The sequence below is a fragment of the Neoarius graeffei genome, chromosome 21, assembly GCF_027579695.1.
Source record: "Neoarius graeffei isolate fNeoGra1 chromosome 21, fNeoGra1.pri, whole genome shotgun sequence".
NCBI classification, from domain to species: Eukaryota; Metazoa; Chordata; class Actinopteri; order Siluriformes; family Ariidae; genus Neoarius; species Neoarius graeffei.
The window spans coordinates 63,433,747-63,458,073 of record NC_083589.1 but is presented as its reverse complement, the minus strand read 5'-3'; the positions used below and the strand labels follow the sequence as shown (position 1 = coordinate 63,458,073).

The 24,327-nt window shown below is 40.4% G+C and overlaps 1 protein-coding gene across 1 annotated transcript in view; it reads left to right on the top strand.

The window, feature by feature from the left end:
• Nucleotides 1-24,017, top strand: part of etnk1 (ethanolamine kinase 1) — a 67,555-nt gene extending 43,538 nt beyond the window's left edge. The window contains exons 4-8 of the mRNA XM_060903485.1: nt 11,159-11,301; nt 15,804-15,887; nt 17,290-17,450; nt 22,019-22,092; nt 22,188-24,017. Of these exons, the coding sequence (XP_060759468.1) occupies nt 11,159-11,301; nt 15,804-15,887; nt 17,290-17,450; nt 22,019-22,092; nt 22,188-22,260 (535 nt within the window). The 3' untranslated portion in view covers nt 22,261-24,017. The remainder of the gene's footprint in view (nt 1-11,158; nt 11,302-15,803; nt 15,888-17,289; nt 17,451-22,018; nt 22,093-22,187) is intronic.
• Nucleotides 24,018-24,327: the final 310 nt, after the last annotated feature.

The window sequence follows — 24,327 nt, the reverse complement described above, 5'->3', positions numbered from 1 at the left end:
GCTGCTTAACGACATCACGTGACGTCCACCCACTTTCGCTAACTCCACCCAGTGTGTCCACCCACTTCCAGCCAGCACGGTTCAGCGCGGTTGTAGTCGAAATGCAACTCCAACAGCCCCGCTCAGCTCAACTCAGCACGGCACGGCTCAGCCGCGTTTGTAGTGGAAAAGCGGCGTAAGTGGACTCTGACCTGCGGGACAACCGCGACTGCACTGTGAAGAAAGGTGTTTTTAATGCTGCTGTAAATAAACTGGTTGTATTCTATGGTAAACTGCAAACATCTAATATTGTGTATCTGTTTTGCACCTTTTGTTCTTTTTATGGATCTCAGTTGTGGGACTTTTTGTCAACTGGTTTTAAATCTTGTTGTGTTCAATGGAAGAAGGCTTTGAGGAAACTTTTATGTTTACCGTACCATACACATTGCTGGTTATTAGGACCAATAACTAATCAACTGCATCTTTCTGTCCAACTGCAAATCAAGTCCCTCAGATTTTTGTATAATATGTTTTATCCTGTAAACCCTGTTGTTTCGTACATTGCAAAGGTTGCTCATTCATGTGCTATGTCTCCACTTGGTAGAAACATTGCTCATCTTCGTTATGCATATGACACTAATTTTAATGATGATTTGTTGTTGAATATCCGTCGGATACACAATGCATATGAGTTAACAGCTGACCAGAGTTCTATTGTCAGCGTGTACCATGATATGTCCTCTCAATCTGTGGTCATACCAGGTTTCTCGAGGGAAATGTGTGATTATGTTATGAATAATATATGTGTAAATTGATAGCTTGAAATTGAACTGTTCTTTTCTATTTTTAATTTTTATGTTGCTGTTGGTTGTACTTAGAGTACGAAATAAAGACATATATACACACACTCTCAGAGTACTATCATGTTCTGGTCCCTGATCTCCCCTCTATTCCTCTCACTCCTTTTACAGGGCGCCCTTACTGTAAGAGACACAAACCTTCCCTGACTCCGCCCTCCATTCACAGACTGATGCTCGGCCACGCCCCCACTGCCACAATTAACATTCTCTCCCTCACATTCATGTGCGTGCACACAGCTGTGAACTAATGGAAGTTGTGTTTGATGAGTTGGGCAGATTAAAAAAGAAGAACACTAACCATTCATGGGACTCCCCGTTGTTGGCTTTTCTACATTTCTATTTAAAAAAAATATATTTTTTGACCTTTGCTTCTCTGACCTGTATCTCCTGGAAGGTTTTCTCTTCAGACTGCTTAACCCCTACAATATAACTTTTTTGCTTGTTTGCTGCAACACTAGCCTCGGCTGCTTGACCTGAGGTAATTCTCTTTAACCGTCAGTCGCTAGTTAGCGTTCTATGCTCAAGTTAGTGCAATAGTTAATAAATAGTTCTGTTCCAATTGCATTATTTCTTTGTATATGCTACTTTTATTCACCTGCCACTGTGGCTGGTAGGTTGAGCAAATTCACCTGTCACTACGCAAAAATCACCCACATTTGGCAGGTAGAGGGCGCTCATTTCCAACATTGTGTACCCATGGCCATCACACCCCATGTGCTTGACCATCCCATCCCATTCCAGCTCCACTCTTCTGCAAAGGCTTTCCAATAGATTTTGGAGTGTAACTGTGAGAATTGTGAGCACTGAGATCAGGTACTGACGTTGCGTGTGGAGGTCTGTGGAGTCAGTGTTCCAGTTCATCGCAAAGGTGTTCAGTGGGGTTGAGTTCAGTCAGGGCTCTGTACATGACACTCGAAGATTCTTCACTCCAACCTTCACACAACACGCCTTCATGGAGCTCACTTTGTGTACACTTTGGAGAAGAACCACATATGGGTGTGATGTCCACAAACTTTTGGCCACAGAGTGTAAATATGCCAAAATAATCCTCAAGTAAAGTAATGATATACAATTACTTAATACTTTCCATCTCTTCAGCAACATCAGTCGTACAAAACATGTTTATATTTTTTACCTGTCAAAGTGCGTGTGGTGGAAATTTTTATAGTAAAGCTGTAAAGTTAGATCAGTGGTCTTTATGGTCTGAGTAATATTAATGGTGTCTCACCAGCAATGAGGAAAAGTACAGCATGGTACCTTTATTTCAAGAAAACCGTGGTGAGTGAGGGGAAAAATCATAATCATTCAGAGTACTGAATAAGTAAAATCAGCAGAGGCAAGAGAAATATTTTCACTCACAACAAATAAAGTCGATGGCTGTTTGTAAAATTCCTCTCTGTAAGTTTGGAACTGAAGTGGGCGAGATGGTGCATTCTGTGAGACAGGAGATGGGTACGGCACAGGAATGTAGGTTACAGCATGTGGTTTTGAGAGAACGACAAAACTGGAACATTTTAGTCACGATTATTTACACTACATGCACATCATGTTCTCCTCTCACCATTTTCATCATTTCCATGAAGTACAAAGTCATTAGCATCCTCTGCTTTTTATTTGTTGTGTTATTCATCATTGGTAATAATTTATCCTGAACTAAATTTGCAGTTATAAGCATACGCTTGTACTTTTCCTGCGTTCTCTTCTCATCTTTAAAGCGAGTCGGCCTTTCAATTTCATAAAATCGGTGAAATTTAGTTGCGTCTGAAATGTGGTGATTGTGATATCTGTTTATTTCTGTAATATCTCACAAAATATCAGGCCATTCTGTGGCTGGGAAGTTATTTAATTTGAGGGGATTAAAGCAAATAATGTGCATGAAATCGCTCGCTTGGCGCAGTCAAGCAGACAGAGGAAGTCCGTGTGCGCATGTGCAGGTTTACCTTCTTCTTCTTTTGGGTTTTATGGCAGCTGGCATCCACAGTGTTGCATTACTGCCATCTACAGGTTTCCCTTTGAGCGTGCACTGACAGTTCCATCATTCTGTCGCTAAACGAACAGCTGATCACACCGAGGTGCTCGCTGAGCGCCCATATTTATTAGTTTGGTCCTGCATTTCCTTTCCTTCGTATAGAACATAACGTCTTTTCTTCTCGCTTTCTTTCCGTTACTGTAGTCGCTCTTTCACGTTTCATTCACACACTCACGCCCTCCATTTTTCTCTCCTGTTTCAAATTTGTATCCCACAATGCCTTGCGTGAACGGGGAAAGCCCACCACGTGATGCATGACATAGTATCTTGAATTGGGTCATGGTGAAGCAGGAAAAAATAGCGGAGAATTTAGGGCACGTAGCGTCACAACTGACCCCTTGGACCAGGCATGTTACTACTATGCTAGGACTTGGGGAATAAACCATCATGTTAGGGATGTAACGCAATTCCACTGTCTGTATCTGTATTGATGCTAAGATTTATACCTGAAGTAAGCGTGGCTTAAACGGGACGAAAAGTTTTGTTATTGTTTTTGTTGTTGTGTATTAGCTCAGCTTTTTAACATTGGAATACAGTACTGAAAGTTATGACGCAAAATATCATACACGAATACGCAAAAAGAGCTCTAGTTTTTTCTTCTACAATATAAAACGACATTTGATTTATACATGAATGGCCACTTTATTAGGAACACCCCTACATCCTTCTGCAGTTCTGTAATCAGCCGATCCCTCGCCAGCAGCAGCACGACGCATCAAATCCCACAGATACAAATCAGGAGCTTCAGTTAATGTTCACAATGTTCAAACATCAGAACGGGAAACACTGATCTCACAGTGTGACTTTCTCTCACTGTGGTCTGGGTGTTGGTTTGAGCCAGATGGACTGGTTTGAGTATTTCAGAAGCTGCTGATCTCCTGGGGTTTTCACACACAACAGTCTCTAGAGTTTACACAGAATGGTGCAGAAAACAAAAAACACTGAGTGAGTGAGCGACAGTTCTGTGGGTGGAAACAAACGCCGTGTTGATAAGAGAGGGTCAGAGGGAAATGGACAGGAAGGATATAGTAACTCATATAATCACTCTTTACAACCGTGGTGAGCAGAAAAGCATCTCAGCATGCAACAGCAGAAGAACACATTGGGTTCCACTCCTGCAGCCAAGAACAGGGATCTTAGAACCAACAACACGTTCCTATTAAAGTGGCTGGAGAGTGTGTGTGTATATATATTGATAAAAGTATTGAGTTTTTACATAAAAGTGTAATATCCAAAATGCTTATAATAATAATCTCATCTCATTATCTGTAGCCGCTTTATCCTGTTCTACAGGGTCGCAGGCGAGCTGGATCCTATCCCAGCTGACTACGGGCGAAAGGCGGGGTTCACCCTGGACAAGTCGCCAGGTCATCACAGGGCTGACACATAGACACAGACAACCATTCACACTCACATTCACACCTACGCTCAATTTAGAGTCACCAGTTAACCTAACCTGCATGTCTTTGGACTGTGGGGGAAACCGGAGCACCCGGAGGAAACCCACGCGGACACGGGGAGAACATGCAAACTCCGCACAGAAAGGCCCTCGCCGGCCACGGGGCTCGAACCCAGGACCTTCTTGCTGTGAGGCCACAGCGCTAACCACTACACCACCGTGCCGCCAATAATAATAATTTTTTCTTCCCAACATTTGTGTTTTAGCTGAAACTCTCAGATTGCTCAGTGATTCAGTTCGATTTTTAAGTAAAAGCTGTTTTTGTATTTATGAAAAGTTGCAGTTTCACCTTAAATGTTATAATGCAACATATTTGAATATTTCCTGAAAATAGCCTCTGGATTTTCTTTATGTAGTGCTTTTGCAGAATGCATCAAAAATTAATCTTTTTTGATTACAACATGATTAAAATGATTGAAACAAAATGATTAACTGAGAGCTTGCCGAGCTAAAAGGGAAGTACAGCAGACATCATATTATACACTTCCACCAGTTCATGCAAACTGCACAGCGCTGGATTTGGATCTGTGGAGGTAAATGTGACATGACTGTAATCAGATCGGAGCAGCCGGGTTTGAATTTGTATGAGGACTTGACTTGTATGCAAAATGATATCAGGTCACGTCTTGATGCTGATGAAGTGGTTTATTATTGCCTGTGTGAAAAAAAAAAAAAAAATCCAAATTTATTCCAGGTTTATTAAAGGTTCTGACTGCAAAGTTGAATTCTGGGTAAGATGTTCTGTTTCTGTTGCTGTTGGAATTTCAAGATGTTTTGCTGCTCCACACACACACACACACACACACACACCGTGTATCCTGTGTGTAAATGTTTTGCCAAGATAAAAAATGTCCTGCATTTTTATGATTCCGGAGATTGCCAAAGCAAGTGAGCAACAATATCACGTGACCACCGTGGGGTGTGTTTGAGCTACTTTTAACCAAAACAAGTCGGCGTGGGTGAACATGGCGGACTCAGCTCTCCTTCCAGCTAAAAGCCAGCGGAAAAGAAAAGGAAAACCTGCCTAGTGAGTGTAACTAAGATCGAGCAAGGTTAGAAGACCTGCCATTTTTCTGGACAGATAACGAAATCATTCTAGCTAGTGCTTAGCTATCTTAGCCTTAGAGTACAACCCCAATTCCAAAAAAGTTGGGACAAAGTACAAATTGTAAATAAAAACGGAATGCAATGATGTGGAAGTTTCAAAATTCCATATTTTATTCAGAATAGAACATAGATGACATATCAAATGTTTAAACTGAGAAAATGTATCATTTAAAGAGAAAAATTAGGTGATTTTAAATTTCATGACAACAACACATCTCAAAAAAGTTGGGACAAGGCCATGTTTCCCACTGTGAGACATCCCCTTTTCTCTTTACAACAGTCTGTAAACGTCTGGGGACTGAGGAGACAAGTTGCTCAAGTTTAGGGATAGGAATGTTAACCCATTCTTGTCTAATGTAGGATTCTAGTTGCTCAACTGTCTTAGGTCTTTTTTGTCGTATCTTCCGTTTTATGATGCGCCAAATGTTTTCTATGGGTGAAAGATCTGGACTGCAGGCTGGCCAGTTCAGTACCCGGACCCTTCTTCTACGCAGCCATGATGCTGTAATTGATGCAGTATGTGGTTTGGCATTGTCATGTTGGAAAATGCAAGGTCTTCCCTGAAAGAGACGTCGTCTGGATGGGAGCATATGTCGCTCTAGAACCTGGATATACCTTTCAGCATTGATGGTGTCTTTCCAGATGTGTAAGCTGCCCATGCCACACGCACTAATGCAACCCCATACCATCAGAGATGCAGGCTTCTGAACTGAGCGCTGATAACAACTCGGGTCGTCCTTCTCCTCTTTAGTCCGAATGACACGGCGTCCCTGATTTCCATAAAGAACTTCACATTTTGATTCGTCTGACCACAGAACAGTTTTCCACTTTGCCACAGTCCATTTTAAATGAGCCTTGGCCCAGAGAAGACGTCTGCGCTTCTGGATCGTGTTTAGATACGGCTTCTTCTTTGAACTATAGAGTTTTAGCTGGCGACGGCGGATGGCATGGTGAATTGTGTTCACAGATAATGTTCTCTGGAAATATTCCTGAGCCCATTTTGTGATTTCCAATACAGAAGCATGCCTGTATGTGATGCAGTGCCGTCTAAGGGCCCGAAGATCACGGGCACCCAGTATGGTTTTCCGGCCTTGACCCTTACGCACAGAGATTCTTCCAGATTCTCTGAATCTTTTGATGATGTTCTGCACTGTAGATGATGATATGTTCAAACTCTTTGTAATTTTACACTGTCGAACTCCTTTCTGATATTGCTCCACTATTTGTCGGCGCAGAATTAGGGGGATTGGTGATCCTCTTCCCATCTTTACTTCTGAGAGCCGCTGCCACTCCAAGATGCTCTTTTTATACCCAGTCATGTTAATGACCTATTGCCAATTGACCTAATGAGTTGCAATTTGGTCCTCCAGCTGTTCCTTTTTTGTACCTTTAACTTTTCCAGCCTCTTATTGCCCCGTCCCAACTTTTTTGAAATGTGTTGCTGTCATGAAATTTCAAATGAGCCAATATTTGGCATGAAATTTCAAAATGTCTCACTTTCGACATTTGATATGTTGTCTATGTTCTATTGTGAATACAATATCAGTTTTTGAGATTTGTAAATTACTGCATTCCATTTTTATTTACAATTTGTACTTTGTCCCAACTTTTTTGGAATCAGGGTTGTACATGGGCTCGACTCCACGGTCGCGAGTATGGAATTATACACCTAATGTTTTGATCTTACAGAGAAAGAAACAAGAACACAAAAGCAGGAACAGAGAAAATATATAAATATTTGTCTTTTGTTTCACGGATCTATTCGTGAACATCAACCACAAATTCCATCCCTGAGACTCAAAACTCTCCGAGGTTGATGCAGAGTCATGATGTTTTCCACGTGTCACCATCTTGGTGTGACGCAGTTATGCTAATTAGTTAAAGCTCCTCACGTTTGACTGTTTCCTGTTTCTGTAGAGGCGTACTGTTTACCTCAACAGGGAGGAAAACATCCCAAAACGGAGAAAAGTGACCCTCAGGACATCAAAATGATCACATCCCGTTTGTCCACATTATATTGTCATTGTGAGACACAGGAAAATGCTATGCACAATCAAAAATTTGAAAATTTCAGACGACTATGCAGTCAGCACCTTTAAAACATATACACAGAGCCATGGCCTCACTTTCATTTATAAATGCCTTGAGACCTCAAGAATGGCACAGGAATAGTTTTAAGCGTTAACAATAAATATATAGTAATTTTTATGATTGATTAAAGTGATTTATATAGGTAGCGGTCTGAGTGAATGACCTTGACGTCCGTAACGTCACAGCAGGAAGTCTATCGGTCTCATCGCCATTTCCGCTAGACTAGAACACAGAGCTGACTGCAACTCCGATCCTCCATTTTGAGCTAATTTATCGCCATGCCACGTAGATGTGCTGCTGGCAGTGCAGCAACACGACAGAAGGTTGATTTACGTTGCATTCACGGCCCAAGAATGTTCAAACTGCAAAGATTTGGACGCGTTTTGTGAGAAGTTCACGGGCACATTGGGCGGCTATGAAGCGGTCTCTCCTCTGTTCTGCACATTTTACTGAAGACTCGTACGAGACCTCTGATCTGTTGAGGAGCGTTGGCTATAAGCCCAGATTGAAAGAGGGTGCAGTACCAACAATTAAAGGAAAAGAAAACTACAAGAAAAAGTATTTATTTTATTTTTTTAATAGGAAAGTGAGTTCAGTTGCACCAGTTCTCCCGGAGTGTGAGCTGAGGGTTGTTGCTAAAACCCGGGACGTGACATATTGTCACTCGGGCAGTGATCTCCCCGCAGTTGTTGCTAAAACCGGTGCTGTCCCGTCCCGGGTTTTAGTAATTGCCTGAGCCGAGTAGTAATGGCGGAGTACTCAGTATGGAGAAAATGGAGAATGAGTGGAGCAGCTGTCTGATTTCTAAACTGGATATCGCTGCCATCTCGCCTTTACATGGAAGAAGTGAATGAACGGAGAACTGAACGAACAACTGAAAGTCAGATTGTTTCAAAAACAATCAGCCACAAGATCGGCCTTCAAGTAGCGAGAACACAGACGGGTAAGCGCTGATTCTCATTTGGATATAAAACAACACGTTGTTTCCCTGCATTTAGATTAATCCATGTAACTTGTATTGTGTGTTTAAGTTAGCGGTATAAGATTATTTAATTTGCTTCAGAATGTGATTGTCTCAGTTCATCTGATTATTTAATGAGCCTTTTACGGTTTATCAGTGAAAAATGCATGCATGTACATGTATGTTGCATAAGTTATAGCACCCATCCTGTTTTAATGAGAGTCAACCCACAATCAGTGAAGTCAAATCAGTCTCAGTTGAGCGAGTCGGTAACGCTATTTATTACTTTCACCATAAATGTTTATTTATATGACTTTGGTCTATAGCTGTAAAAGGCCTCGGCCTTAAAACCGGTTCCCGCTGTGACGTCACGCACTCAGGGCTGGCTGGCTTAGCGGGGCGGTGCCAATCACAACTTTGCAGTCAATTTTAATTCTCAAACGTATATTTTTTTTTATTCCCATTTATGCAGCGTACAAGAGTCAAGGATGGAGATACTATCCACTCAGAAATGTATTTAAAAATAAAGGTTCTGTGGATCTCCTTTAAAGTTCACTGTGAGGATACTAAAGGGTTTTGAAGCAGAAGATTCTATTGTTGCTCAGTAAAAACAGGACTTGAAACAGACGTGAAACACGTTTGATTTGCAGCGGAGCTTCACATGTGGTTGAAATGTGAGTCTGTCAAAAAGCGTCCTCTCTGGAAAACCACAGGGATCGTCCCCACTTCAGTTGTTATTACAGTCACCGCTGTGTCCATACATCGCTGCACAAGACATGAAGATTTGTACTTAACATACGCCACATCCATTTATACAGTTTTTCACTTTGTATCCCTCACTCTTATGAACTATAAGAAAGGTGGTCAGGTTTAGAAATGCACTCTATGCTGCTGTCTCCTCCCACAGTGACACGCCCAGTATACGGCCTGCAGCTCTGAAACTCTGCGCACTTCATTTCCATCTCTAAAGGGAGCTTCTGGCAGCAGAGAAACACAAAAATCTAATTTTTGGACTATTGTGGACCTGAAAGATTACCCTGATTGTCAAACAGCCCCTAAACATATTTTTAAAAATTTAATTTTCATGTACAATGTTTTATACTGTACTTTTCTTACTTGTGGACAAAATGTACTGTTTAATGTTAGCTATATGGATTTATAAAACATTTCAGAAGATGTTAGAAAAATTTATATGATGTGTAGTTTTAAGTAATAAAAAATCTGAAGTTTTTTTTTTTTTTAAATAATTTGTTGTAAGATGTCCCTGCATCCTTCATTAATCCATGACACCTTTCACGTGACCTTAGATTTGTGGAAATGTTTACAAAATCAATCAGTCTTCAGAAGGATTGAATAAAGAGAGAGAAAGAAAAAAATAAGCAAGAATCCTGTTGGTATAAAGTGAGCTATTTGTGTCTGAGCGACTTTTTCCTTTAAAGCTCTTTGAACTTTTTTTAAATGTGTGACATACTGCTAAGTCACATTTATGCAAACTGCAGGAGGATGTGGATCTGCGTAACCAAATCGACATGTGACTGACACATTCACGTTCAAACATCACGAAACCGAAACACATTTTTGATTCATATCGCAGAAGAAGCTTCCATTTAAGATTCAATCAGCCCTGGATGAGATGATGATGAAATGGTGACGTTGTAATATGTGATGTCACACTACTCTTTTCTGTAATCTCATCTCATTATCTGTAGCCGCTTTATCCTGTTCTACAGGGTCGCAGGCGAGCTGGATCCTATCCCAGCTGACTACGGGTGAAAGGCGGGGCTCACCCTGGACAAGTCGCCAGGTCATCACAGGGCTGACACATAGACACAGACAACCATTCACACTCACATTCACACCTACGCTCAATTTAGAGTCACCAGTTAACCTAACCTGCATGTCTTTGGACTGTGGGGGAAACCGGAGCACCCGGAGGAAACCCACGCGGACACGGGGAGAACATGCAAACTCCACACAGAAAGGCCCTCGCCGGCCACGGGGCTCGAACCCGGACCTTCTTGCTGTGAGGCGACAACGCTAACCACTACACCACCGTGCCACCACAGCCAGTAGTGTTGTGTTAAAAAAAAAAAATCAAGCCTTTTAAAAGGGGTGGCACGGTGGTGTAGTGGTCAGCACTGTTGCCTCACAGCAAGAAGGCCCAGGTTCGAGCCCCGTGGCCGGTGAGGGCCTTTCTGTGTGGAGTTTGCATGTTCTCCCCGTGTCCGCGTGGGTTTCCTCCGGGTGCTCCGGTTTCCCCCACAGTCCAAAGACATGCAGGTTAGGTTAACTGGTGACTCTAAATTGAGCGTAGGTGTGAATGTGAGTGTGAATGGTTGTCTGTGTCTATGTGTCAGCCCTGTGATGACCTGGCGACTTGTCCAGGGTGAACCCCGCCTTTCGCCCGTAGTCAGCTGGGATAGGCTCCAGCTTGCCTGCGACCCTGTAGAAGGATAAAGCGGCTACAGATAATGAGATGAGATGAGACTACTGGCTGTTTGTTTATCATAGAAGTGTCATATGATGTTTTTGTTGAATCGCCCCACTCCTAATCAGATCTTTAGTAAATGTTAAAGTGGAATGAAATGGGTATTTGGAGCATGTTGTGCTTGAGTAACTGTTGAGTGTGTGTGTGTGTGTGTGTGTGTGTGTGTGTGTGTGTGTGTGCGCAGGCTGAGCAGCCAGGTCCCCAGTGCGGTGTGTTTGAGAGAGGAGATGCTGTGGCTCCAGCAGAGCCTCTCCAAGCTCGGCTCACCCGTCGTTCTCTGTCACAATGACCTGCTGTGTAAGAACATCATCTACCAACAGGCAGGAGGTGAGCACCTTTACCTCACCCTGATCTCACTAATAAACCCACTGGCTTCCCCACAACACACTGTCCTGCCTGAGGTAGGCCTGGTTTTTACACTTTTTTTCTGCACTTAAAGAGAAAGAAAGAAAGAAAGAAAGAGATAATAGATCGATCCCTCTTCAAGGTCTTCCTCGCCCTGTTCCATCTTAAAGACTATAACTATAAATCAAAGAAAACTTTATTTTTGTTTTATTATTTTTTACACTGTGTGTTGTATATCAGCAAAACAAATGTATGCTTGTGGGAATGTTGTTGGGTTTTTAATTCCCCTGTTGTGTGATGTTGTGAATGATTTTTGTGTTCCTTATGAATAACCGAGAATGAACGGCGTGGCTTGGCGTGATGTGGCGTGATGTGACGTGGCGCGATGGCTGGCGCGCGCTTCAAGCGTGCACAGCTGCAACATTTGCGAGTGTTTTGTACGGAAGGAAGATTGTGATGACAAGGCAAAGCAAAGCCACTTCCTCCAGCTAACATTAACTAGACAGAGAGAGGGGAGGAGTTAACACTATAAAGCTGAATACTGTCTTATCATTTTAAACTACAGACAGACAGACAGACAGACAGACAGACTCTCCCTTTCCTTCATCTTCTGTGCTTTTCATTAATATACTGAGTCAGAGTGTACCAGAGGTTCCACCTGTGTAGAACAAGTGGGCCGTTTGCATAAAAGCACACACAAAGCCAATGTCTGATTGGTGCTCCTGGCGGCGGGGAAAGGGGAGGTCCTCGGTGAATCAAATCTGTTTTTTAAAAACAGAAAGAAGGCAGGAAGGAAGGGGGAGGGATGCAGAGGCCGCTCTGCAGTGAAGCTGTGTGTGTTCTGTGACAGATGTGAGTTTGCCCCAAATCTCTTCATCTGCTACACAGGCCTATAGCCACTGACTGGAGCTGTTCTGTGTATCCTGCTAGGATGCCAACGGGCCCGGTAACCACCTCACGTGTCTCTTTTTGTAGACCAACACTTCTGTCTACTGTCAAATCAGAACTTTGTTTGGTTTTTTTAAAATTAAAACACATACATACATACATACATACATACATACATACATACATACATACATACATACAATAAGTTTAGGAAAGCAAGGTGTTGTTTAGCTAGTTTACTACACACACTTTACATATTAGCTACAACTTTATTCATGTTCTGAGAAACACAGCAGCCATAATGGAGGAGGACTGAAAGGCTTCGCGTTCTGAAATGTCTTCTATCGCCTGACGGTTGCTTCCCCCAGCCACTAGATAGCGATGCTATCCTTTTTGTTCATCACCTCTTTCTGTTTCTATCTTTTATGTTTCTACTCTCGAAGCATGTACAGACATGGAACAAAATCTCTGCATTTTCATTCTCTAATACGCCCTGACGTGCTTTTTCTGTTGCCGCTCACAGATTTCCTGAAACTTTCCAAACCGCGGTCGAAAAATACTCACCTCTGTGACACTGGAACTCCGTATAATGAGACTGTCAGTAAAAGTATTTTGATTAATTTGTGCTCGAATAGTTTGAGATTTTAACTGTTCAAAGTTTCACTAATGTTTTAATGACCTCATTAACACCCACATGACTCCACACACATCTGATTCGTTGGACAATAAACATACACACCCTGACCACTTTATTAGGAACACCCCTACATCCCCCTGCTGTTCTCTGCAGTTCTGTAATCAGCCGATCCCTCGCCAGCAGCACGACGCATCAAATCCCACAGATACAAATCAGGAGCTTCAGTTAATGTTCACAATGTTCAAACATCAGAACGGGAAACACTGTGATCTCTCAGTGTGACTTTCTCTCACTGTGGTCTGGGTGTTGGTTTGAGCCAGATGGACTGGTTTGAGTATTTCAGAAGCTGCTGATCTCCTGGGGTTTTCACACACAACAGTCTCTAGAGTTTACACAGAATGGTGCAGAAAACAAAAAACACTGAGTGAGTGAGCGACAGTTCTGTGGGTGGAAACAAACGCCTTGTTGATAAGAGAGGGTCAGAGGGGAATGGACAGATTGGTTCGAGCTTTGTTGCCAGGAAGGATATAGTAACTCATATAATCACTCTTTACAACCGTGGTGAGCAGAAAAGCATCTCAGCATGCAACAGCAGAAGAACACATTGGGTTCCACTCCTGCAGCCAAGAACAGGGATCTTAGAACCAACAACACGTTCCTATTAAAGTGGCCGGGGAGTGTGTGCTTCATGATTTCTTAAATTATTAAACATTATTTTCTTGATGCGTGACGTCACTCAGCACCCCATGAATGAAGCATGTGTTTATTTTGCGATGTACAAATGAACTGAAATATTTTTATTCCTGTTCTCGTCGTACGGGGTGCCGACTTCACAGAGATAAAATTGTACTTTGTTCCCATAATTTGTTTCAGTACTAAACTCTGAACACCTGTCACACTTGTATCCTTCTCTTACGCTGCAAAATTCCTGTACTCAGAACTCCTAACATTCCCAGTCAATTTTCCTGAATTTCAGTCTGGAAGTGTTCCAGTGATTGGGAAAAAGAAACATGGATCATATTTGTCTGGTGTGAATTGTATAAATGTATTAAAAACATATCCTGAATGATTTCCATGTGATTACTGAAGAGAAATAAGAGGATGATGTGGATAATTTTGTCCCAGCAGAAAATATTGTGAAAATCTGTGGAATTATGTTACAAATCTAAACTTGCAACGTTACCGCAAACAGCTCTACGCAAAAGAAAAGCTACATATAAAGTAAAATCAGGGTTTATGTCCCAGAACTCGCACTCGGTGGATTTTGCCCGAGTTCCTGACTTGGAATTCCAAGTTGAACGATTGTTCTGTTGCTCTTTCCATGTCGGCGGACGTGTTTTTCTGAGTATAATGGACCACAGCATAATGAAAGGAAATCTCCCAGAGAAAAAAAAACAAAAACGTTTTTTACCAGAGATCCGATACTCAGGATTGATATTTGTTTGATATCAGCGATAGATAGATAGATAGATAGATAGATAGATAGATAGATAGATAGATAGATAGATAGATAGATAGATAGATAGAAATGGTGGATTGGATATTGGGGAAAAAATAATTCAAATCAATCCTGGAACAAATGGAAAGATTTGGATTTGGAATTGCTTGGAAATGTTTACATAGAGACTTTATTGATTTTTTTTTTTTTTTTAAATATAATGATTATTATTTTTGTTTTCTACTATATTTTTAGTGCCTCAGTTAAACAATAATAAAAAATCTTCTAGTTTTCAAATAAAAATATATCGGATTAGTATCAGCTGATATTCACAGTTTCCGAATCAGTATTGGGAAAGATAAAGTGGTATCGTGACATTTCTCTTTTTTTTTTCCTCCTTACATTTTCATTTTTACTTAAAATTGTAATTTTATTCGGCATCCAATCGACTTCACATGGAAGTCAAATGAAACTGCACAAAGGCAGAATTATAAGTACACATTCCTGAATTACCAGAACAACAATAATAATAATAAAAAAAAAAAAAGTCTGGATTGCTCATTCTTGATTTACTCTTGAACACTTGAGTGTGTTTGAACTTTTTGATTTCACTCAAGTGCAGTTTTTCTACTCCATATTTTTACTTTTTAGTTAATTAATTTCCAAAATGTACAAGTCCAGTTCCTTTTACTTTCTCCACCCTGTTCCTCTTTCTGTAATCCTGTGAGAAACACGTCGCTGCGTATTTTTCTGAGCCCTGAGCGCCAAAACCCCCCAAAACACACGATCAGCAGAAATAAGGTGAAACCCGCTTCCTCTCTTCCTCTGCTCATGTCATTCTCTATAACTTTATCTCTGATGCAGTCTAAGCAACAGTTGCATGTCTTGTTAAGAGAAAATATCTTTAATATGGGTGAATTTATCAAATATTTCTTATTAGAACGCATATAAGATTATTTAGCTTACTTTCAGATGCTTTTACTCATTTCACGGTTTAAATTTTATTATTCTGTTGGCAGATAATTTTGCTAATTTAAAACATTTAATTCTAGAAAAAAAGCAAAATTATCTGCCAACAGAATAAGAAAATTTAAACTGTGAAATGAGTAAAAGCGTCTGAAAGTAAGCTAAATAATCTTATATTTGTGTTCTAATAAGAAATATTCGATAAATTCACTCATATTAAAGATATTTTCTCTTAACAAGATATTTTTTGCAGTGTAAGTCTTGCGTGTGCGCGCCCGCGCTTTGTGCTCAGACTGCACGTCCTGATCCGCTGCAGTGCCTCATTAACAGTTAATTTTTTTTAATTATTAATTTTTTTGCATGTTGACTCTTTTGTCCTTTCACAACACGAAGCCTGACTCTGACTCCGAGCTTCCACAGTCACGTTACAGCTCAGATATAACAGTTATGATCTGGTTTGTGTGTAGATTTGTAATGTTCGAGGATTAGGAAGGGTTTGGATGCAGCGTATCAGTGTTCTCTTCTAAAAAAACTTCCTTTGTTTGCCCTCCTCAGGACATGTCAAATTTATTGACTACGAATACGCTGGGTACAATTACCAAGCCTATGACATTGGGAACCACTTCAATGAATTCGCAGGTAATAAATTTCCACCTGAAGAAAATTGTCAAATTTATTGACGATGAACTTTATTGAAATACACTACTGTGCAAAAGTCTTAAAGAAATTCTGTTGACCAAAAACGGCCTAAAAATAATGAAATGAAATGTTTCAACATGAAAAAAATACTATAAACAGTAATCAGTGAGCCGTAATAAATGAAATAAAGTCAGTATTTGGTGTGAGACGACCCTTTGCTTTAAAAAAAATCTCCGTCTGAGGTCCAGTGAGGTCAGTTTTATGTGGAAATGATCTGTAGGTTTTCCTGAGCATCTTACAGAACCAGCCACAGTTCTTCTGGACACTTTGACTGTCACACTCACTTCTTCATTTTACACCAAAACCCAGCAGCCTTCATTATGCTTTCTTTTTTCATCTGAAAAGTGTCTCTTATGGAATATGCTGCTCAGATATAAACAAACTTTTTTTCTGTAACATTTAATTTTGTGCTGGAAAAACAAACGTTTGGACTCTAAAATGTTTTTGTACCGACTCGATAATGTAGGAGTCATAAAATAGAAATCTATTACATGGTTTGGAAAAAAAAAATATTAGGGGGCTAAAAATTTTGCATAGTACTGTTCATCATCAAGCAAAAACATCAAAGTGATTTGTTATTTCTTGTGGTGAGATCATTAGAAAATTATTAAGATTATTAAACCTAATTTCATAATTGGAGATGTGTAGTTCGAGGAGTAATTCACATTTCTAGATGAATGGGAATGTTAAAAATACAGGACTGCGATGTTGAGCGTCGTTATCTGATCATTTGTAGGTTGCTATCAGAAAACATTTTTCTTTCGTCAAACACATTTACAGATCGACGTCAAATGTTTGTGCCCAAGTTTTATATAAATAAATGAAGACAATTCTCATAAATAAAAAATGTAATTAAATAAAAATACATTTTAAATAAATAAAAATTTAAATAAATTAAAAATGTTATTTTAAATAATTTTTTTTGTTTTTCATGATTTTCAGGTTTAAAATCCACCATCTGATCAAATCCTGCAATAATTACACTTTATTGGAAATGTGCAAAAAATACTGTGAAGATTTATTTTGTAATAATTACATTTTAATTTAATTTTAAATTTTTTAAACTGATTTATTGAGCCAATTCAATTTGTTGATGTTTATTTTAAATTGCAAATTAACAATTGATTTTTTTAAAATGATAAATTTCAGGATTTCAGAGGCATTTCATAATTAATGACTTTTAAAATTACTTGGAATTTTTTTTTTAAATGTTAAGTTTAATAATTGAATTTGATAATGAACTGATTTGTTTTATGTTGAATTGGCGAGAAACTTGTAAAGAAAACAGACTACATGTCCTGTGTGTTAATGTTTGTGGGCGTGGCTTGGTTGTGATTGACAGGTCTGAATGAGGTGGACTACAGCCTGTATCCTGAGCGTGGCCTCCAGCTGCAGTGGCTGCGAGCCTATCTGGAGGCCTATAAAGAATATAAAGATGAGGGCACTGAGGTCTCCGAGGCCGAGGTGGAGGTTCTGTACGTCCAGGTGAACCGCTTCGCCCTGGTGAGTGTCCACTGCTTTCACTCACACGTTATGAATAATCATTTATATGAAAAACAATGGAATAAATTACTGATCTTAAAATGTAAATTAAGATTTATAGCCAGCTATGCTACACTACGATCATGCGAGCAAGTGCTTGTAGGTGTCGCCTGTCCACTTTTACTCTGTTTTAATCCCACGATATGATTTATACACACCACTTTGTTTTATGTCACGTTCTAGATTTCATAGTATATTTGTTTGTAGCTAACTGCACTAGCTACGTACAGTGAACAGATGCACCGAAAATCTCTGCCACTTCCTTCCATCTGTCCATTATCTGTAGCCGCTTTATCCTGTTCTACAGGGTCGGAGGCGAGCTGGATCCTATCCCAGCTGACTACGGGTGAAAGGCGGGGTTCACCCTGGACAAGTCGCCAGGTCATCACAGGGCTGACACATAGACACAAACAACCATTCACACTCGCATTGGCCACTTCCTTTGAAGCTTTATTTTTCTTCGTAATGTAACGTTTGTATACACATTTAACGAGAGCTCATAATGTGGCAGGATAAAATTAGAATGAAATTGACTTACATTTTTGCGTGAACTAGTGGGGAACCACCAAAACGTCAGACCACAGATTTACAGCGGCGTAACGAATTTGCAGCTTCATGAATCTCGATTGAAACAAACTTTGCTGAACCACATCTTTAGAAAATGAACGCTCACACCCATCACTGTGTCGTCTATTGAAGTCAAGTCCAGACATTTTTGTCTTTATTCTTTTGCGGTGACGTTATTTTCTTCACAAAAAAGGAAACTTCATTTCACCCCAGCTTGTGGTACAGAAAAGCTCAATTGTGGTTTCTCTTTAAAAACGCCAGACACACAAACCACACCCGAGAGAGAGAGAGAGAGAGAGAGAGAGAGAGAGAGAACTCAACCACACTAAATTCCATTTACCAGGCTGCTTTTTTTTCCACTAACGCCCCGACATGACGGACCTTGAAAAACTGTGAAAAGAAGATGAAGAAACACCGCTCAGCTTTAATTAACGACCATCGCGGTTTTGTCACATCAAACATCATCTCTTTTTTTTTCCTGGCACAGTAACTGGAATGAGACAGAAGAGAGAACAAGCAGACACCAGTCAGATTAGAGTTAGAGATGCAACTGTAAAAAACACAACAAAAACCCCAGCTGTGGTGAACGCTGGTTCTCAGGGCTTTGGGTCACTGAATCATCGCTCACATGATAAAGAACACGGATTCGGTGTTATCACAAGGCGCTTTCTGTTTGCCTGCCACGTCGCCTCTAATGCACATGTCACCTAGCCAACTCAAACAGTACTGGCGTATCAGGTACTTAAAATATCATCAGTCACAGGAAATGAAGCTTTGATTGATCTCTGTAAACACGAACAATCCTAACAGACCTTTTTTTTTACGGGGGACAATAGCACTTAGCAGGTAGGCATATGTTTTATTTCAACATTTCTTCTCCATTATGTAATTAAAACTGTATTATCAGTGTTATCAACAAAACTTTAACTTGTGGTATTGTGACATCGTATCACGCCAAAGACAAACCCTGCATGCAACACAACTCCTTATTTTTATCCTTATCTCCGAATGTTTTAAGCTCCAGATCGCTGTGTTCAGCACACTTGATAAAGAGATTTGTTTGCAGTTTTCCATCATTTGGAAACTTCTGAACGAGTGAATGAAAGAGTTTCAGGATGATTTCAGCTCCAGGCATTCTCACAGAACTTTATTCCCTTTTTCTTTGTAGTTCACTTGATTTCTGTGCCGTGTTTGTTGAACGAAACCGAACCAACTGAAAATATCCGTTTGACTCATTTTCAGGCCATTAAATAAATGCAGTATTAATTTAATATTTCTAAACTTTCTCTCTGAGCTTGTGAACAATGAGTCAAGTGGTGAAAACAGCAGGAATGTAAGTAAAGTACACTGAAATAATTCCATAAAGTTGTTTGACAAGAAGAAAGAAATGCACTCTCACTCTATTTCTGTTAGCTGTAACGTCGCATTACAGCACATTTCTGAGTCACTCTTACCAAAACATTGTTGTGGTCCATGTCAGTTGACCACTTGGAATGCATGTGGTTTTAAAAAAAAAAAAAAGAATTATCGCATTGTGACAGAACAAAATGTTCAACATGGAACGTTAGGTTCGTATATGCGTATGGGTGTGTACACGTATGCAGTGTTTAGACCACTTTAGTGCTCCCAGGTGTGTGTGAGAACACAACACAGTCTGAGCGAGGTGATTTGGCTCACTGAATCAAACATAAATCAAAATGGAGATGTGAGCTGAGAAACTAAGCCGAGGAATCGAGCTGTAGTACTGCAGAAATGTGTTCTGGAGATTTGGAGGGAAAATAATCACTGGATGTCATGCACAAGGTTATAGCTGGTTATATAGTTATAATAGAGTAGCAGTCAAACGTTTTACACCCCTACTCACTCTTTGATAGTGTTTTTTTTCTGTATTTTGACTCAGCGGCACGGTGGTGTAGTGGTTAGCGCTGTCGCCTCACAGCAAGAAGGTCCGGGTTCGAGCCCCGTGGCCGGCGAGGGCCTTTCTGTGTGGAGTTTGCATGTTCTCCCCGTGTCCGCGTGGGTTTCCTCCGGGTGCTCCGGTTTCCCCCACAGTCCAAAGACATGCAGGTTAGGTTAACTGGTGACTCTAAATTGAGCGTAGGTGTGAATGTGAGTGTGAATGGTTGTCTGTGTCTATGTGTCAGCCCTGTGATGACCTGGCGACTTGTCCAGGGTGTACCCCGCCTTTCACCCATAGAAAACATTTTGGCGCATCATAAAACAGAAGATACGACAAAAAAGACCTAAGACAGTTGAGCAACTAGAATCCTACATTAGACAAGAATGGGTTAACATTCCTATCCCTAAACTTGAGCAACTTGTCTCCTCAGTCCCCAGACGTTTACAGACTGTTGTAAAGAGAAAAGGGGATGTCTCACAGTGGGAAACATGGCCTTGTCCCAACTTTTTTGAGATGTGGTGTTGTCATGAAATTTAAAATCACCTAATTTTTCTCTTTAAATGATACATTTTCTCAGTTTAAACATTTGATATGTCATCTATGTTCTATTCTGAATGAAATATGGAATTTTGAAACTTCCACATCATTGCATTCCGTTTTTATTTACAATTTGTACTTTGTCCCAACTTTTTTGGAATCGGGGTTGTATTTTGACTCTTTTCTACACTGTAGAGCAATACTGAAGACATCAAAACTATGAAATAACATACGGAACATGTATGGAATTATGTGGTAAACAAAAAAGCATTAAACAAAATATATTTCATATTTTAGGTTCTTCAAAGTCACCAGCATTTCCCTTGATGACGCTTTGCACACTATTGTCATGATCTTAACAAACTTCATGAGGGAGTCACCCAGAATGCTTTTCGATTAACAGATGTGCTTCATCAATTAAAAAAATTAACTAGTGGATGAGTTTCTTACCTTCTTAATGCACTGGGTCAAACAGTAAATAATAAGAGTAAATACAGTAAATAGCCCTATTCCACACCACACCTGCAGTAATCCATACAGTATTATGTCAAGAACTGAACAACTAAATAAAGAGAAACGACATCCATAATTACTTTAAGACATGAAGTGTCTTTTAATTAATACAAATAAAAACAAAACATTGAATTAGAATTAGGTGTGTCCAAACTTTTGATCAGTACTGTATATAAAATGATCTCATCAGTTATTGAGCATTGGCTCGGTGTTCTCTGTGCTCGGCTGATTAGCTCATCTGGCTGTAGCCCGGGCTGGATGAGCTTATGCAATCGTGCGTCATCCGTCTGTCGTCCATTATCATCATCTGTCCACAATTTACAAAAATCGCTACTCCTCCTACAGGAGTGATTGGACTTTGATCAAACTCGCATACAATATTCCCCAGGTGGGTGTGCATAAAAGTTGTAAAGATGGTGGTGCCACCTGTCATATTTATGATTTTATGGGCATCTGAAACTTTTGGGTGACTACTCTTCATAAACTGCTGGGACATTTTCACTGAACCTCACCTAGCAGACTCTAAAGACATATTCCAACAAGAGTTCTTCACCAGGTGGCAGCACCTGCCATGGATGAGGCTACAGAGGGGTAACATACAGTTTCACAAAAATCGCTACTCCTCCTACAGGAGTGATCAGATTTTGATCAGACTCGTATGCTATGTTCCCCAGGTTGGTGTGTATAAAAGTTGTCCAGATGGTGGCGCCACCTGCCATATTTGACATTTTATGGGCATTTGAAATTTTTGATTATTGAGACTTTTTTTTTTGGTGATTTCCATACAATTACTTCAGGTTTGTTTACCTCTTGATGATGTTTTTCTGATCAATGAGTGAAATGAGTTTTACGAAGATCTTTTCAAAGTAAATCAAACCAAATACAGCAAAGGAAACAAATTAGGAAGCTGAATGTTCTCAGATATTTGTAGACCACTGTTAGATATATGGATTATCTTTTCATTCATAATATCACATTATTTTCTCCCCTCCACCCCTTCCTCTCTCTTTAGGCATCTCATTTCTTCTGGGGCCTGTGGGCATTGATTCAGGCTCAGTACTCCACCATCGACTTTGACTTCTTGGGGTAAAAATGGGACACCTGAACAATCATGTTGCCTTGTTACTCTCAGTGAAACCAATAATGCTTACATTGATGTGTGTCTTCTTTCTTTCCCCCAGATATGCAGTTCTTCGCTTTAGCCAGTACTTCAAGATGAAACCTGAGGTCACGGCGCTGAACTTTCCGGAATAGTGCCTCCTCCTGAGTGGTTTGTGCCCCTCCTGGTGGACATGGGCAGCAGCACCAGCAGAGCTCTTTGTTCTGTGGGTTTAATGCTACACTTACTAGAAGAAAAAAACATATCTCTCTGTTCAGCACCTCATTTTTAGTTTGTTTTTTATTTCACGAGCCATGTCAAAGTGTCCTACATGCTCATGAGTTGTTGGTGAGCTGATAAAACCGGGGATGGTGTCTGTAAATGCTCTGGACAGCTATGGTCAACCTGGTGCAGTGAAAGAGGATTTGGACCAAGACAAAAAAAAGAAATAATCAAGGCTGCCATTTTTCATCACTGTCTACGTGGTCTAAAAGGTGTGTGTGTGTGTGTTAACATCCCAGATTCAGTAGTTTATGTCATTCCTGTTTGTTTACAGTGAAAACGAGTTGATAAGTTTACTGCTTCCATCTGCTAGCTTTAGAGCTTTCAGATTCAGAGCTGTAATCTTTATCTTTATAGCTGCTTAAAGATCTGCAATTGAGGGACCAAAGGAACCTCAAATTGAGCTCGTGCTTGCTATGTTTTTACCTCCTCCTGTCACTGTGCGCCACTTTGCAGGATTAAGAATCTAGTCAAAAAGATGCTTGGCAAAGAGGTAGTGTATTTTTGTGGAGAGCCCGTAGCAGTCACCCTACACCAAAGTGCTGAGGTTCTTCCCTTGTACAAACTGCACAACTTAAAAAGAGCTTTCTTTTTATATAAATATCAAGAGGCTTGTTGGATGTTTGCGGTACCTTAATAAGGACTGCTAATGGACAGACCATCATGATTATCAAGTTTCTCTTCAAATGGTCTTAAGTGTATTAACCCTGAGTTTTGACTTGGAACTACGTATAAGACCAGACTTGCACTAAAAAAAGCTATATGAAATGGGAGTTGTTACTTTTTGTCTCGCAAGCCCTATTCGGACAGGATCGTTTCATTTATTCGGATGATATCTGAAATAAAGTGTTGGCCTGTCTTTCATCTGGACAGCTATGAATTACAAGCGTGATTCAAAAGAAAACTTTTATATTTTATTTTGAATTGTATCTCTTGCAGATAGGTGTCACTAAACTCTATCATTTTATACATAATCCTCTAGAAAGAAATTCAATAAGTGTCACACAAGGTTTTCATTTGATTCACTTCATTTGATGCTTCTAACAGCGTCATGTTCATGATGTGTTCACACTGTATAGTCATGAATTTATCAACAGAATATTACAATCATGGTATTGTGTTCTAATCCTTATGCATTAATCAGGCTGTGGGATTGCTTTTCTTCTTTCCATTACAAATACCTGTACTTTTTCCTTTGAATCAGCTTCCAGTTAAGAAAGTGTGTAAAAGGTGTGTGTGCGTGCGCGAGTGAATGTTTTCAGAGGACAAACCAAAAAAAAATTCCCCGCGACATTTACAGAGGCTTTGCTAACAGTAATTTTCATGCACACGTGCGTATGTTGATAAATTACAAAGCACATTGTCTGTGCAGCTGATTTACATTGGCATTTAATCATGCCCACAAAACAACATAAAAGGCAAAGCTGATAGAGCTGAAAAATATCTCATCTCATTATCCGTAGCCGCTTTATCCTGTTCTACAGGGTCGCAGGCGAGCTGGATCCTATCCCAGCTGACTACAGGTGAAAGGCGGGGTTCACCCTGGACAAGTCGCCAGGTCATCACAGGGCTGACACATAGACACAGACAACCATTCACACTCACATTCACACCTACGCTCAATTTAGAGTCACCAGTTAACCTAACCTGCATGTCTTTGGACTGTGGGGGAAACCGGAGCACCCGGAGGAAACCCACGCGGACACGGGGAGAACATGCAAACTCCACACAGAAAGGCCCTCGCCGGCCCCGGGGCTCGAACCCAGGACCTTCTTGCTGTGAGGCGACAGCGCTAACCACTACACCACCGTGCCACCCTAATTTTAATAATAATAATAATAATAATATGCTGACTAAACAATGAAAGGGCGAGTTTTAAGTGTAAATCTTCCAGTAGTGCAGCTCAGCCACTGCAGTGCATTATCATAGAGACACACTAA